Source organism: Kryptolebias marmoratus, linkage group LG7 (genome assembly GCF_001649575.2).
Source record: "Kryptolebias marmoratus isolate JLee-2015 linkage group LG7, ASM164957v2, whole genome shotgun sequence".
NCBI classification, from domain to species: Eukaryota; Metazoa; Chordata; class Actinopteri; order Cyprinodontiformes; family Rivulidae; genus Kryptolebias; species Kryptolebias marmoratus.
Genome location: NC_051436.1, coordinates 23,183,464 through 23,201,214, shown reverse-complemented (window position 1 = coordinate 23,201,214; position 17,751 = coordinate 23,183,464). Strand labels below are relative to the sequence as shown.

Sequence of the window (17,751 nt, the reverse complement as noted above, 5' to 3'; positions counted from 1 at the left end):
GGTACCGTTAGTTTTAGTTTTAGCTTAGTTTAGTTCTGTACATTTAGTCATGCTTAGATCTGTTTAGTTTAGCTTAACTTATTTAGACAATTAGTTATCATTGTATCTTGTACCTGTCTGTAATTTTGTTTCTGTAACTTTGTCTGTAATTTTGTTCTTGTGTTGTAAAGCACTTTGAGTCGCCTCGTGCTGAAAAGTGCTATATAAATAAATGTACCTACCTACCTACCTACCAACGTATGCGTTAACAAAACTATTAGCAACTACAATAAAAAATGAAGAAATAGTAACAACTATAAAGTATCCTTTGTCCTGGCTTTGCAGGTCTAATAGAATTTGTGCAACTGTTGTCTTGCCTGTATCAGACAGGTCTAACATGCAGAATGGAGGTCCTCTGATCACAACCTCCTGCATGATGATGGAAAAGCTGTAAACATCACCAGAGAGCGTCCCGTGGAGTCCCGGCTGCCCACTCCTCAGGATCTCTGGAGCCGTCCACAGTAGCTCTGGAGCAAACAGAAAAAGGAGATTTTAGTTTATTACTGCAGCTGCAGTTACAAGAAAAGTTCTAGAATGTTTGAGGTACCAGCCTGTTCTACTAAACGTCTGCAAAATCTAAATAATATTAATCAGCTGTAGCATTTTTTCTTGTTTCTGTGTATTACAACCTTTATTTTAATTGGATTTTTGGAGTTTTATGTGATGTACTTGCTACACATAACAATTGAACCTAAAAGAAACATTTATAAATTCAATGTACAGTGTATACTAAAACACAGTGTGTGAGGTTTTTTAGTCCACTTGTTCTCAAACACAAATAAATTCAAGGAATGCATATTGCCCACTTTTCTATCACAATTTTAAACTAAGATAATCTGAAGAAAGACCTGAGAAATTACTGAGTTGTAGCTGTTTTGATCAAATCTTGAAAATAAAATTTGCATGCAATATTGCAAGATTCTGCATGATTTTTTTTTAGCGCTCAAAGTATGTATTGGGAATCGCTCTTTGGTATTACCACACCAAACTGTAGCTCTAAATCTGTAAAACTGACTAGGTTATATCCATTTTTGTTTTATATAATCAGTTAGCTGGTGGTAGTCTTCTTGAAATGACCTGACTTCAAAAGGTAATCAGTTGTTTATGTCAGAGGTCCCCAACCACCGGGCCGCAGACCGGTACTGGTCCGTGGGTCATTTGGTACTGGGCCACAGAGAAAGAATAACTTACAGTATTTTTGTATTTTTTATTTTTGGAGTCTGAACAACATTTATTTTGAAAAACTGACCGGATTGTCTCCACTACATCCGTCTATGACTCACTCTTGATGCATGTCCAAAAGCCTATCTAAGTCACTTGATACGTTACCACTAAAAACAAACCCACAAGCAGCAAAATGAGTAAAAAACAAACGTTTCTGGAAGCCCTAGATGGGACCGTCTGGTTACTGAGAAACAGGCACAGGGCTCCACTGATTCAGGGTTATGGTGAGTTGGATTCTTTGTGCACTTTATATTTGTGGTGTATCTTATTTTAAAGGGCATGTTTAAACATCACCATATTGACCAGAGAACATTAGCGGGAGGAGAGGCTGTTATTCATGTTGATAACGCAATACCAGGACGCAGCTAACAAAGCTACAAGTTGGATTAACGTTTATTATGTTTTAAGAAAACCAAACCCCAGTTTTCAAGCCGTTTGTATCATTTTATTTTGTTGTATTTTTCCGCCACACCTTTAAAGGCCAGTTGGTAAAAATATTGTCTGATAATGAACCGGTCCGTGGAGCCAAAAAGGTTGGGTACCACTGGTCTATATACATCTAGTGATTACTGATAGATTCTGAAAAATGCTTCCAGTGGTTCATGAGATAATTTGCCAACAGACAAACAAGGTTGAATTAAACAATAAATAGCAAAGTTTCAAACACAAAGTCTGGCACAATCTTTTAGCACTCAGAATATATGCTGAGGATGACTCTAAACTAATCCAAAACCAAGCTGTAGCATAACAATTGTATATGAAGGATAAAGAAAGTAAAAAAATAATAATTGCAAGGCAAGGTAAGTCTTACCTTCTGAACGTGCTTCAATTAAGGGGAACCTCTGTGACTCCAGAACCTCGTTGTAGCCATAGTCTGTAACCTTGAGGACAAAACGCCCATCCACCACACAGTTTCGAGACTTTAGACGAGTGTGACACACTCCGCGGTGATGAAGATACTTCATACCCTGATAAAGAAAACATGTCAAAATGTGTTTATGTCTTTACTCAACAAAACAAAGTGTCCTAAATTTATTGAGATCTTTGTTCGAATTTCACATTCCTTTCAAATACTCTCCCTGTCATTTACCTTTATTAGATCTAACAGCAAAGATGACTTGAACATCCAGTCCAGTTTGACATCTTCATTCAGCAGCAGGTCCTCCAGGCTGCCTCTGGAGCAGAACTCAGTCACAATAGCAAACATGCCACAGTCATGAAAAAAGCCCAGGAAAGGGTTGACGTTCTCATTACGCATGTCATTCATCTGCAGAAAAAGGCAGTAATGGTAGGAACAAACCAGTTGTGGTCCTTCTAACAAAAGACCTCAAACTGTAGATGCTGAGTCATCTTATACATTCTGCGTAGGCATAAAGAAGAACTAAAGCTGATCCTCAATGTTTCTCAATCAAGTCACATACCAGTTCAAAGACATCACTGGTTTTAGGGTTGATGCTCCTAAAGTTTCCATCTGGGAGTCTTTTTAGCCAAGCCCAGTCGCCCTGGTGGAGAGGAACAACAAATAATAAATGTAACATCCACCGCTCTTTTTCCACCGCTGCTATGAATCAACAGGAATCCAAAGCTTTTCCATGATGCTAATTTGAAACAAACAGGCAGGTCTTCAAGCTGTAGGGTGCTTAAGATAGTATCTTCCTCTACACCTTTTTTGTCTTGGCAGTTAACAAAAAGCAATAAAAAACATTACCCATCCTTTTTGAGATGAGTCAGTTGTGAGAAGCTGGCTCTCTCATGTTTTGCCATTTATCTGTAGAGAGGCAGTTTAGTTTCTGAACAATCCTCACTCCACTGGACAGTGTACAGCACCTCACCGAGTTTGTGTTTGAGTTTTATTTAGTTTCGGATTAACCAGTTTCTGTCTGAGGATCCTGTATGGCTTGAAAAGTTCTAGGATGTTGTGTTTGGAGAAAATCTGTTTCTCAGATAATTCAGCAACATGTGAAATGACAACATTTGTTCATCAAAGTGTCAGGATTTGGGTTTTGTTTGGGTTGCTATTTAAAGTTTCTTTTGGGTTACTGTTTCTTTTATTTTGTTATTTAGTTATCTTTATGTTTTGTCTGGGTTTAGTTCAGTCTTTGTTCCTTGTGCCTTTGTTTCATGTCATTATTCACTTGTCCTCTGTCATCACTTGTTTACCTGCCACACCCATCTCCACCTGCTCGTAATTGTAATCACTCACCTGTGCGCACTTCCCCTAATTACCCTCTGATTTTATAACCTGGTCCTTTCCTCTAGTGATGGGCAAATGAAGCTTTTCTGAAGCACTGAAGCTTGCTTTGGAAAATGGTTCATTATTTGAAGCTTTCCAACACAGTCCTCTTTGGCACTATCTTGTGGCAAAATGTATGAAGAGCCACTTAAAGAAACACAAAATTAAGCGCTTTATCATGATGGAGTTGTAAGCTGTTTAATTTCATGAGATATTTCTGTCTGTTTTCACTGAGCTGCTTTGAACAGGTATTTTTGTGAGTGAAAAAATAAAGTTATGGTTGTTTATGGTTTATATAAATAAACTCAAACGGCAGAATGTCCTCTCTTCCTCACTGACTCCATGTATTACTATCTCACTGGTTCGTTATGTCGCCCTACTTCCTCTCTAAAAACACCACAAATCCCGCCAATGATTCACGTCCTTTTAAAAACCTTTTGAATCAGGCACTAAAGCAGTGACGTAACTTCAGCACTTTCGAAGCTTCGGACATCATTGATCACGAGACTTTTGCCGAACGAATCACGCTCCGACACAGAGCTTCTGAAACACTGTGTTGTTTTTTTCAACACATGTGCCGGAGCTTCAGCCTTAATTTGCCCATCACTAATTTCCTCCATGTACTTGCTGGTCCACTGTTGTGATTCTCTTGTCATGTTGTTTTCCTCATGTTTTGCCTCTGGTTTAGTTTATGTTTTGTAGTTAGTTTTGTTTTGCTGCCTCATAAGCTTTTTGTTTTTGCTTCTTTTTATTTTAAATCAATTATTATATTCCTGAAACTAGAATGAGTTTGCGCATTGGGTTCACCGCAATCTCCACCCAACCTGACACAAAGCTCTCGGGTACACCATTATAGTACAAAAAAAGTTTGGTTCTATGGCCAAAATGTTTTTCTGCAACCTCCATGTCAATTATTTGACACACAAAGCCTTTTTCTGTTAATTTCCCTTGACTGAAAGACAAAAACTGTGAAACAGGAAACTGCTGTAAAAACTTGTCATGATTTGTGTCTGTCTGTTCCTTGTCTTACCACGCCCACCTTCTCCACTTCAATCAGCGCTATTTCACTATCCCCAGCTCCTTGTTTGCCACCAGATTTTTAAAAGCCTTAGCAAGGAAATGTCCAGCGATAAACCTATGTTTGACCTCCTCATTCTGACCTTGTTTTTGTGCCTTGGATTCCCCTGCCTTGATTTCCCCTTGCTGGATTTCTGCCAAGCTTTTGATCTCTGGATGCTGACCTGTTTTCTGTGCCCCGACTTTTGAGTTATGCATGACGTTTGGATAAGTAAACTGATCTCTGACTCTGTGTATGACCCTTGCCTATCCCACGTTTACATCTCTTTAGATTCATTTCTGACCAACTGTTGAAAGCCTGTGAGCTGCTCAGGACTCCGCTCTCACACTATAAGTTGTGATGTCACTTCCCTTGCATACCGCTCCCTGTTTTCTCCCTGGAGAGAGTGGGAGACACTCACTGTAAGCCGAAGAGGAGTAGTATTGAAGTGGATTCATCCTTGTGGACTCCAAGAACCAGGAACTCACTGAAGAAGCTCCCCAACCATATTGAGCGCTTCACTCATATTCTGAGAAAAGATTCCTGTGTTCCTGACTCCCACCAGTTTCACTCTTAAAATAAATGTAGTTCAACAAGCTCAGTGTCTGGCTGATTTTCGGGTTCTTAGTCTGATTCATTACAAAACTTAATAAATTTAGTCTCATTTTTGTAATATTTAGATGAACCATGTTACTTGGCACTAATGGTATGAAACAAGTTTTAGAAAATTCAATCTATTTAAAAGGCCACAGAAATATGTTAGACGTCCTTTTAGAAGTTTGCAGCAAAGGAGCAATTTTGGATGAGATGGAGTGAACTGACATTTGAGTGGAATAGCTATTGTTTCCAAACAGTTGAGTGATGTAGAATTACTAAAGGTGTCTAATGTCTGACACGGTATTTGACAAATAACCTTAAGTTTTACTACATTTCTGTAGATCATTTGTAAAAACAATGGAATCTTGTTTTTTGTAAATAAATGTCTTACCTCAAAGATGACAACATTAGAGTTTTCGTATGTAGCCGGAGACTGAGAGGACAGCAATGTGTTAAAGCTGTGTTCAGACATGCTCCTAGCAGTGCTTGTCCTGCTGTCATCCAGACTCAGCTTCTATGTAAAGGAAGGGTTTTCACTTTAAACAAGTTTTAAAATAAATGGACAGTTTAGAGCAATTCCAACAAACTAAAACAACTTGAATAATTCTGGATATATGATGACAGATTGTTGGTCATCCAGTAACTGGCAAATCCTAAAAGTTTAAAAAACAAAGCAATTGGACTTCTGTTCTGTAGTTGAAAACATTTGGCTTCCCATTTGCAGAGCTTATTCAATTCAAAACTGGAGAGTGGAGTTCCAAGCTTTAAACAGCAACATGCAGATTAATCCCATTTAGCGAGACACATATTGGCTTCCTGGAACAAGCGGAAGACTGTGTGGGTTTTTTTGGAATGTCGGTTGTGGATATTGAAAACATATACATATTTGGATTTTTAACAGGATTTTTGCTTTTTGGACTTGGCAGTTTCCTGGTGTTTTGTGAAATTCAGAAGATACAGGCAGCTGTTTGGCCAAGGTTGCTGCTTTGTGTAAAGGAATGTGTCAACCAGAAAACACTCAGACTCAGCTTTGCAAACAAAAGCTTAGAACTTGCTGGCCAAATGGAATCGACCTTGGAGAATTTTCTGACTTGGCCCGGCGGAAGTGACCACTTTTATTTGGCTGTTTGGACTCGCCATTGAGATGTACCAGTAAGACTTTTAAGGCTGACATGACATTTCGCCATCGGCCTGACCTAAGAGCAATTCTGGTATCTGAAACTGGCTCCACTGAGTTGGCCTTGGAAGGCTGGCCATCTCAAATTTCTCCTGAATATTATGTAAACTTGACGCTCTCTGCCTATCAGCCCCCCCTTCCTCAGGACACCTGCGGGTCTGTCATGAAATGAGGAAAGAGTGAAGAAGTAATTGTTAGCAGAAGGCTCCCCTTTTATTTAGCTCCATGTCCCAGCTAACAACAGTGAGCATTCGCTCTTATTTGCACCTCTATTACAAGTATCGCTTCACCTAGAGCTCCCCCAGTGGTCATCAAACAAAACCACCCTAATTCTGGATATCAAATGAAACTGATCTCACAACATCTCCCTCTTTTAAAGTTAACCATGGCAAGATGCAAAACATCTGCAATCTAGTTCAATGTTTCAAACATTACATTCTCTAACTTTAATTGACAAGTTCCAGCGGGATGCCCCATCCCCATCCCAAGGGACACAATTTTCAATGTCCCTCGAAAAATAATCAAAAATAAGCAACAAGATATGTCTTACCCTCTAGTGCAAACAGGTCAACTGTAATTCTCTGCCATGGACCACTGGGCAGGGAAGTTGTCATTAGTGGTTCACATCTCTGTGTAGGTTGCTGCTCTTTGCTAAATTCACATGACTTCACTTTGCTTATGATCTGTGCACCAATCTTCGGCCACCACACCGTCAACTTAGCTCGCTCCCGACACTTGGTGAGGCCCTGGTGGCCTTCGTGCAGTTGGTCCAAGACACCAACTCGGAGTGGTGTTGGAACCACAATGCGGTTGTTATAGAGGACCAACCCGTTTGACTCCGATAGGTGACCTCTGGCTGCATAGTACCCGTGCAGTGGTGAACTCTCCATTACATTGTGAGGCCACACCTTTCTGACAAACATGATTACCTTTTGAAGCTCTGCATCATTTTGTGTAGTCTGGCGTATTTCCTCAAGCTTGTGTGACTTGATTGGTTTGTTGGCCACCATAGTTTTGACGTATGCCTTTACTTGTGTTTCAGTTTCCGGCACTTAACTATCTTTCAATGGATGTCTGGAGAGTGTGTCGGCAACTACTAGCTGCTTACCGGGAACATGTTCTGCAGTGATATTGAATCTCATAAGGCACATAAGTAGCCTCTGGCATCTTAGTGGTGTTATATCAAGATCTTAAGAGTTGATCAGGGGCACCAGAGGCTTATAGTTTGCAAACAGACATGGCTCATCCCTTGGATGTAGCGGGCAAAACGTTCACAGGCCCAGACAGATGCCAGACACTCCTTTTCGATCTGTGAATACCTCTTCTCTGCATCTTTAGGTGTGTGTGAGCAGAAGGCAACCGGCTGCAACTCCCCCTCGTGCTCTTGCAACAGAGCCGCACCGAGGCCGTAACTGCTGGCGTCGGCGCTGACTACTGTCGGTTTATTGGCGTCATAATAGCAGAGGGCTGGCGCAGCTATGAGCATTGTTTTGGCCTTGTTGAACGCTTGCTCCTGGGGTTCATCCCAAACCCATGCAGTCTCTTTCTTCAGCAGATAAGTCAGTGGATGCAGCACTGTTGACAGCACTGGCAGGAATTTCCCAACGTAGTTCACTAGTCCTAACACCTACCACAGCTGCTCCACATTTGAGGGACGGGGCAGCTTAACAATAGTGTCCACCTTGCTCTCATCAGGCTTCACACCACCTGCACTAATGATGTGTCCAAAGAACTGCAGTTCAGTTTTCCCAAAGTGGCACTTGGCCCTGTTCAGCTAAAGACCGGACGCTTTGACCGTCCGCAAAACTGCATCCAGTCGGCGGTCATGCTGCTCCCTGGTAGATCCGTAAACCAGGATATCGTCCATCACAACAACGGTTCCTTCCAGGTAATTGAGCAAATTGCTCATCAGTCGCTGGAAAATCTCAGGAGCAGATGTAATCCCGAATGGCGAGCAGTTGAAGCAAAAACGGCCCATTTGGGTGATGAATGTGGTCAGTCTTTTGCAGCTGGGGTCCAGCGGAATTTGGCAGAACCCGCTTGAGGCATCCAGAGTGGAGAAGATCTTGGCTCCAGCCAGCTTAGGTGGTATATCGCCTAATGTAAGTAGCATGTAACATTCACGCTTCACTCCCTTGTTCAATCGTTTTAAATGCACACACTCTGACTTCATCCTTGTTGCGTTTTGGAGCTGGCACCATCGGAGCACACCAATCTGTTGGTTCAATAACCTCCTCAATGATCCCCAGGCTTAACATACGCCTTACTTCTTTCTCTACTTTTGGAAGGAGGGGAAAAGGAACTCGGTGTGGTGTATTGACGCTGTATGGGATTGCCTCTTCGGTCAACTCAATTTTAACAGGCTCACAGTCCAGTAGGCCTATTTCCCCGAACACATCGCTGCATGGCATATAGTCACCACTGATAGCATTGACCCATTTGACCAGTCCCATACGCTTTTCTACCGCCTCGCCTAATAGGTTACTGACAAACTGTCCTTTAATAACTGTAATCCAGTATTGGTATCTCTGACCTTTGTACGTGGTAGTGGCAAGAAATTTACCCACACATCTGACCTTCCCACCTGGACTGTACACTATTGGTCTGGATTTATTGAGTTTTGGTTTCTGCTGTAGGTTATTGAAAGTCGTGTTTGTAATGACTGGTGTATCTGCACCAGTATCAATTTTAAAATCCACTGGGTTGCCATTCACTAGCAGCTCAAAGTCCCAGTCAGTGTCTGGATGAGACTCCTCAGTGACATTTGACTTTGTTGTTGCTCTCAGGAACAGTTCACCAATGAAAAACAAATCCTCATTTGAATCGGTAGCAGCTTCAGCTCTGGCTTGTTTTAGTGTTTTAGTTTTACACACAGCCTTGAAATGTCCCATTTTGTTACACTTTCTGCATCTTTTATTTCGGGCTGAACAGTTTTCTTTTTTGTCATGCATCCTATTGCATCTCTGACAGTTCTGGCTGTTCTCACTGTATTTTTGTGTTTGTGACTGCCGTGGTTAATCATAACGCCTCTTTGTGCTGCTAAACTGTTTCTGTCTCACCTCATTCACTGTAGTTTCCACACGCTCTGCACTTTGTTTCTTCACTTGTTCACTCTGACGTGCAAGCTGGATGGCTCTCTCCAGAGTCAGGTCTGCTTCACGTTGGAGTTTTTGGGAAACCTCCTTATCCATTATTCCGAAGACAATTCGGTCCCAAATCTGCTCATCCTTCCCCACGCCGAACTCGCAGTGCTATGCGAGCTCATATAGGCCCCACACGAAAACTTTGACCGTCTCACTGGCCCTCTGGTTCCGCTTATGAAAACAAGCGCGGTTGTGGATTACGTTTCTTTTTGGGACAAAGTGTTCGTCGAACTTTTGCATAACTAAAGCGAAGTCATACTCTGGATGTGGCGTATCCTCTGTTGCAGTGGGAAACACGAAAGAGTCGTAAATAGGTTCGACATCTCTGGAGTACAGGAGCGAATTTACCTGCACCTCGCTGCTCTCTCTGTCGAGTTTTGACGTGACTCTGAAGCGGGAGAATCTCTGCCGCCATGTCAGCCACTCCGCAGGCTGCGTAAAATCAAACAGCTCCGGAGGTCCAAACTTTGCCATTGTGTTCTCAAAGTCAAAGTATGCGTTTAGGTCCTTAATTATGACAACATGTCATGAAATGAGGAAAGACTCAAGAACTAATCTTTAGGGGAAGGCTCTTCTTTTATTTAGCTCCATGTCCCAGCTAACAACAGTGAATGTTTGCTCTTATTCGCACCTCTACTACAAGTATTGCATTACCCCAGTGGTCATCAAACCGAACCACCATAATTCTGGATATCAAATGAAACTGATCTCACAACAGGATCTGTGCCTGCTCGCCTCCCAAGGCCAGCTGATAAAACTTTCCATCACTCTCAGAACTATGGCAGACAGAGCAGGAGAAGCTGATTAACATTGTTTACTCTTCAGTGTTAAACTTGAAGAACCCCTAAAGTCCAGTCATGGCCAGAACCAAGCAGAGCGCCTGTAAATCCAGTGGAGGTAAAGCTCCCAGGAAGCAGCTCACCACTGAAAGTGCCCGCAAGAGCGCCTCAGCCACCCAGCCTCACCGCTACAGGCCCGGTACCATGGCTCTCAAGGAGATCCACCACTGCCAGAAGTCCACTAAGCTGCTCATCCAGAAGTTGCCCTCCAGCACCTGGTCCGGGAGATCACCCAGGAATTCAAGACTGACCTACACTTTCAGAGCTTGTCCAGCGAGGCTTACCTGGTGGAGCTCTTTGCAGACACCAGGACCGAGGACACATAGAGACAGACCGCTACAAGAGACCTGTCCTGCCCACAGCTATCATCATCTATAACAACTTTTTATTGAAACCAGGATTATGAGCTACAACAACATGTAATTTCTCTTTGGGATTAATAAAGTATTTCTGAGTTTGAATTTGAGTTTAAAACTTAAAATCCACAATTTCCAGTTTTAAATTAAAAAAGCAAAATATCTTCTGTTACAAAATAGAAGTTTAGTAGTTCAATTGCTTTATTTTAAGCTTTTAGAGTTTTGGATTTACAATAAAGCCACATAAATAAATAAAAGCAGCATTCAGACCTTGTTGCTTAGCGACGGGTTAATAAAAGTGACATCGTCAAGAGTCAGCAGGATCTTGTTTGGGCCTCTGACCATTCGAATCTGATTGATCCGTCGCCTTTGCAACATAAAACAAGGAAGTCAATGAAAAGTTGCAAACATGAGTATGTTCTTACTGCTTATTTTAATATTTCACACTTCTGTGGCTCAAACATGTGCTGTAATATTTCTTTGTGTCTCTGTACCTGATGAAGTACAAGAGAACCACAACAATGGCAGAAGTAGCCACTGAGCCAATGAACATGCTGAAGGTCAAAAACAGATCCACCCCTGGAACACAAAATAAATAAATGTAATATATGATGTTGCCAAAAACAAATTAGCTTTATTAGCTCTGATTTTTTTGTGAAAGCTAGTCATTTTATTGTAGTTTCCTGTTTAACTTATCCACAACAAAAGTTACCCATGTTATGGGTTACTTTTAAAATACAAGAAAAAAAAAAGTTAAAATTAGTCTTGTTTTATTTTTTATGCTTTTTTGATATTGTTGAAAGTCCTTAGACCAAAACATCCAGATGGCACTGATGAATTTTTTTCCCCTTAAAATACACCTGGTGGAATGGTCCTTACCCCCTGAGCAGATCACTCCAGGTGTAAACCAGCACACAGCATCCCTTCTGGGTCCAGAGCCTTGTGGGAAGTGAATATCTTTACCCAAGAAGTGAACCATCCCAATCTCCATGTCAATCCTGTTGTTAAGCAGATCAAGAGTTTTTTGTGAAAGTCTTTCTTTCTTTTTTTTTTTTTTATTAGCAAAATTCTTAACTAAAATTTCAACTCCAATATTACAAGCCCATGGAAAACTGGATGGTAAGGACAAAAGAAAATTACATATTTCTGCACATATTAAAACACTAAACACTTTATCTTAGAACATTTTTACCTGTATGTTGGCATCAGATGCAAGGACAACCCATCTGTGTCCAGTATGAGATAGTTGAGCTGGACCTCTCCAGAGCTACTGGTTTTGATAGAGTGGCTAAAGCCCTGTAAAGTCAATGAGATGTTTTTTTATGGTGAACTTGTTATTTTGTTATTTGTTATTACACACACACACAGACACACACACACACACACACATTAATTCTATTTCACTTCAAGCTTTGGTCTTCTAACAGGGGCCTGAGAGCTTGAGGGTTCTGCACAGTATGCTCCGATGACCACTGATACCACTGAGGCCTTGACTCTCTGCAACTTCTCTAATTCCTTTTTCAGACTTTGGTATTTTTTTTAGCTTCTTGTGCTCCTTTGTTACAAGACCTTTTAGACACTGGCTTCATGGCTTGTACTATCAGTGTGGAAGCTAAACACCTCCTTAATAATGCAGTGTTAGCATCCCAGCCTGATTGTAATCATAATGATATTGTTCTTGTTGGCTGTGGAGGAGTTCAAGTAAAGCCCAAATGCATCCATGATTTAAAAATAGAAGTATATGGATGTATGTTTAGTGTTCCAGCTCGAGTGGTCCCTGGGCAGAAAGATCAGTTAATCCAAGGTACAGATGTCATTAAACACCTCCTAAAATAGTTCAAACAGTCTCCTCACTTTTGTCAAGTTATGTGTAAACCCGAGTCTGCACAAACACCTGAGATAATGCAGTTTCTTAGGATGCTGTCTGGCATTGAGAGATAGAGAGGTGATGTAATCCCAGATTTCATTGGAACTGTTGAACTGGTACAAGCCTCTCTCTGAGGGCAGTGACATTGTGGTTGGACCATCAGCTAAAACATATAAAAAAATACATTATTGTTTGCAGGTCGTGGCCTCCATGAATGGTGACAGGTGGGTCCCAATCTGCATTCTCAACACCTCTGATGAGACCGTCACCTTAAAGCGTCACACCAAAGTGACAGAGGTTTCCACCTGCATAGCCCTTGAAGACAGATGTGACCCTCGAGCAGGTGCCAGATGCAAGAGTAGGTATCAACAGTCAGACAGTGAAATGTGCAATCAGCTCAGCCTCTCCTTGTTCCAGCTTCTGCAGCACCTTGCATGATTTGGGGCTGGAAGATCTGGATATTGATTCCTGTGAGGTGTCTGAATATTGGAAGTCAAAACTAGGGCAGTGCCATATTTAGTGCCATGGACCTTACCTCTGGCTTTTATAACATTGCCATGGCTGACAAAGATAAAAAATTAGCAGCCTTCAGCTATGGGGCTGTACGAGTTTAATAGGCTATCTCAGGGCCTCTGTAACAGTCCTGCCAATTTCATGTGCCTAATAATGAACATCTTTGGTGATCAGAACTTCTTAACCCTGCTTTGTTATTTGGATGATCTCTTGTGTATGCTCCTAATGAGGCAGAGGCCCTTAGGAGACTCAAGATTGTTTTCAGCAGGCTCCACGCCCATGGCTTGAAGCTGGCCCCTAAGAAATAAAAGCTATTCAGAAGGAGTGTGAAGTTTTTGGGGCATGTCATGGATGAGAATGGTGTGTCAACCGATCCTGATAAAGTCCAAGCAGTTGCTGCCGTGACAGAGTCTGACCTGATAATGGAAGATGGTAACACACCCTCAGAGAAAAAAAATTAAGTAATTCCTGGGAATGGTCATGTATTACCAACAGTTTATACCAGATTGTTCATGCATAGCCAAACCGCTGTTCACTCTGACTTCTGCTCCCAAAGGAAGAAAGGTAAATGGGCGGGGTACACCAACATTTAGGAAATTACATCCAAATGACTGAAAAGAAGAACATCATTGTGCATTTGAACAGCTTAAAAATGCGCTGTTGGAGACAGTGGCGCTTGCACACCCTGATTTCAGACTCCCCTTTATTTTGTTTACAGATGGCTCACAGGATGGTTTGGGAGCTGGTTGTTTTTCAGGTTCAGGAGGGTGAAAGTAGAGCACAACTCATTGTTTTTGCCAGCAAAACTCTAACACATGCTTAGAGTAACTACCCTGCTCATCGCCTAGTATTTGGCATTGAAGTTGGCTGTTTGTGATAAATTTAGCCACTGGCTAAAAGGGAATACTTTCAATGTCTGGACTGACAATAATTACCTGTTATACATCCTCACAAAACCCAAACTTGATGCACGTAAGCAGCGATGGGTGGCCAAGTTAGCGCCTTACAACTTCAGCATCAAGTATGTACCTGGTAGTAAGAACATTGTTTCTGATGCTATGATCAGGAAGCCCTTTGTCCAGGATTGTGCATGTCAGCGGAGTTTGAAGGAGCCCTGTGATGTGCTTTTGGGAGAGTCACAGCAAGTTCAAGAGGCTTTAATCCAAGAAACATTCAGGGTTGGTGTCAATCACCAAGATCTTCAACATGCAGCTCCATTAAGTGAGCTAAAAAATCAGTGTCTATCTGACTGTGAAGTATATGTAGTAGTAGCAGGCTATATGGAGTGGGATGAGGGTTCCAAACAGAGAGTGATTTCATGGCTAGCCCAGAACCTGGAGCAGTTAGCCCAGCCAGGTGAAGATACTTTTCCTGTTTTCTCTATTTCAGAAATTCATGATAGGCAGAGAAATGATGTTGACCTATCCCAGGTCCTAAAGCAGTGGAAGAAGCTGAAGATACATGATGACATTCTGTACAAAGTTTGCTAAGATCCATTAACAGCAAAAAAGCAGCACCAGTACATGACACCCTTCCCTCTGAGGAGTTGTTTTTGCATTATATATTAATATACTTTAGTAATGTTAATTTGTGCATAATTTTATTTTTGTCATTATTCCATTTATTGTAAAAACAATTCAAAAGAAAAAACAGCTGCCTAACCGCACTGTGAGTGTGCACGTCATGCCTGCTGATAGAGCTTATCCCACATTACTGTCTTATTGGAATAAACCTACGCAGGTCCTGACTCCTGTGCGACATTATTATTGAGCCCTTGTTGAGCCATTCCACATCTGCTACACATTCACATCTTCTAGCAGACTTTCAGAGAATACTTTGTTACTAAGCCTTCGTAAGAGGTGCAGGTCATAGGTGTCTAGTTTGGCCCCATTTCCCTTCTCAGGTCAGATGTTGTTTGAGAACAAACAACATCCCTGGGTCATCTACTGGATTTATGACCAACTGTTCTCAGATTATTAAACTACACTACACACTTTTTAGAATAAATCTTGTGTTTTATTTTGCAGCTCTAAGTTCAGTTGCAGTGATACCACATTTCCTAATGCTGGTCATTCACTTGTAATCAATACAGGTAATAAAAATGCCAATATATTGGTAAAATATTGAATATGAATAATACAGCTATATGAAGATAAAGTAAACTGAAAACACCACACTACTTATACTTAACTAAAGACTAAGCATGAAAATGTTTTTTGGAATATTTTTCTGAATTCGTCTTTTAGCTGCTACCTATAGAGGTCACCTCATCTGATCACCTACCTCCATCTATCTCTTACATTCTCGTCAGTCATACCAAGCCTCTGCCTCTTCTCCTTTCCACATCCATCAACCTCTTCTTCTGGTCTTCCTCTTTTTTCTTTTCCCTCAATGTTCTTTGTCCAATATATCCACTGTCTCTCCTCTGCACATGTCCAAACTATCTCAGTATTTCTAACTTTATCTTCAAACCCCTCAACCTGAGCTGTCTCTCTGATTAACTCACTTGTAATCATTTACATTCACACTTCTCTGTCACAACTGATTTCCTTTTGGTGATCCACATGTTTGATTTAGCAAAGGTTTTACACTGGATGCCTTTTCTGGCACAACCCTGAGGGACTACAGATGACAACTAGCCTTCGTGGCTAATTCTGGCATATTCTGTAATGTGCATTGTCCCCTTTGGAAATAAATAAATAACCACCAACCAACCCTCCCCATTTATTGGAGCTTTGGACCAGCACTAAAAGTATACTGGCTTGTACTCCCCTATTGCTAGATTTTACTTTTTGTCTTTAATACTTTATGTATATGTTTTTACAGTCTGCTCAGTACCTGAAAGTCTAGGTTATGTGTACTTTGTGCTAGGTTTCCTCCAGACATCCACTGTCCTGTCTCTCCAACACGATGCACTGCATGAGCCATGAACAGAACAGAGTTGTAGATTGTACCAAACAAAGGAGACACCTGCAAGACATAGATGTCAGTTTCAGAAACAGCTGCCTTGCTCATGGATACAACACCCACAAACACCCTGGTCCACACTTTACCTGGTGAGGTTTTAGTGTCTTCACCACCTCTCCTCTCTCCATTGCCTCTCTGTAGGCCTCGTAGAATGACTCCTTGGGGGAGTCGATAGTGACTGTCAACACAGCATCGTAGGCCCGTACAAGTTTGCTGTTGCTCTTCAGTGCTGGGTAGGTCACATTGCGGTAGGGCAGACTGTAGAGCAGAGTGTCATAGGGCACAAACACCAAGGAGCCGTCGATCATCTGCATGTCGTAGGCTGTTTCCAAAAGAAACTTTTGGGCTGAGCCACCAATCAGTGCTGAGTGCATGCAGAGGATCACAACTAGAACAGAACATAATAATGAGTTTCAAGATCTGTCCAATGAAGGCTAAAATCGTTTTTATGCAGAGACAATTAACCTGATAAAAAATAAGAAATCAACTTGAAGCTTTTCTGTGATTAAAAAAAAATTAAATTATACTGTACAGCAGGCATGACTGGGCATTTGTACGAGGTCCATTGTGTGAACATAAATGAATTCTTGTTTTGCCATCAAACAATACAGCAGTATGTTTTATTAGCAACATTGCATCAAGAAAATATAACAAAAACCCTTTTGTTTTTCAGTATTATTGGATGATTTACATAAACTGTCAGGCCATGTAGGTAAATTAGTTATACCTCGTATTTCTCTCATCTTGCGAACCTTTGCCAGAGTTCGCCTGATCCCATTAGGTGTGTTTTCCATAAAACTAACCAGTCTGACTGGTATACCATGGATCCTTAAGGAGTCAGCCACCTAAACAAGACAAAGAACAAAAAACACAAAACAAAATAAAAAAGAAGAAGAACCTCAATATAAATCTAACGATGTGGTACATACCAGAATGTACCCCGTAAACGCTAGGCAAGTACCATGTACATATCAGGTAAGTACTTTATAAGTACCAAGTATGTAATAAGTAAGTACCAGGTATGTAACAGGTAAGTACCAGATATATATCACACAAGTACCAAATATGTCCCTGGTAATTACCAGGTAAGTACCAGGTAAGTAACCAGAGAGTAGGTATATATTAAGTAATTACCAAATATGTACTGTAATGGTAGGATTTATTATAAGGTAACACCTGTTGTTTATAAGTCCTGATTTTGTTATGACTTCTATTCCAAGTGCCATGGGTTCTCACAGAATGAACTTGTTTATAGAAGTGATGTTGAATTTTCTCCTCATGGGAATCAGACTGACTTGCTTTTCCCTAACTCCTCCTTCTGGTCCAGTATTTCAATATCTTTAATAAAAGCTCCTGTGTTGACTTGGGGGTGCCAGAGCTTTGATTCAGAGCTTCCCCATTCAGACCTGGGACTCTGATGTTAATTTTTAATTGTCTTTAATGCTCTCTATATTTTGTGCACAACATATAAATAAACCTGCTTGAATGATTTCATCTGACAGTGCCTGGAAATAGATTTTCTTTCACAACAGTACTCAAGAAAGTACGAGGTATGTAACTGGTACATATCGGGCTGTATTTGTTGGGATGTATGCTCGTGTTCTCACTAAAACCAGGAAGATAGAGCACATAACACCAGTTTTAAAGTCCCTACACTGGCTCCCTGTAGCTCAAAGAATAGACTTTAAAATACTGTTGTTAGTTTATAAATCACTGAACGGTTTAGCACCACAATACAT

The 17,751-nt window shown here is 41.1% G+C and overlaps 1 protein-coding gene across 1 annotated transcript in view; it reads right to left on the bottom strand.

Annotated features, from left to right (window-relative positions):
* Nucleotides 1–17,751, bottom strand: part of gc2 (guanylyl cyclase 2) — a 36,869-nt gene that overhangs the window by 4,328 nt on the left and 14,790 nt on the right. The window contains exons 5-16 of the mRNA XM_025010543.2: nt 16,740–16,857; nt 16,099–16,400; nt 15,884–16,015; nt 11,858–11,961; nt 11,545–11,663; nt 11,160–11,244; nt 10,936–11,032; nt 5,542–5,664; nt 2,685–2,765; nt 2,354–2,530; nt 2,075–2,231; nt 357–506 (exon numbers count right to left, since the gene is read on the bottom strand). Coding sequence (XP_024866311.2) covers nt 357–506; nt 2,075–2,231; nt 2,354–2,530; nt 2,685–2,765; nt 5,542–5,664; nt 10,936–11,032; nt 11,160–11,244; nt 11,545–11,663; nt 11,858–11,961; nt 15,884–16,015; nt 16,099–16,400; nt 16,740–16,857 — 1,645 coding nt within the window. The remainder of the gene's footprint in view (nt 1–356; nt 507–2,074; nt 2,232–2,353; nt 2,531–2,684; nt 2,766–5,541; nt 5,665–10,935; nt 11,033–11,159; nt 11,245–11,544; nt 11,664–11,857; nt 11,962–15,883; nt 16,016–16,098; nt 16,401–16,739; nt 16,858–17,751) is intronic.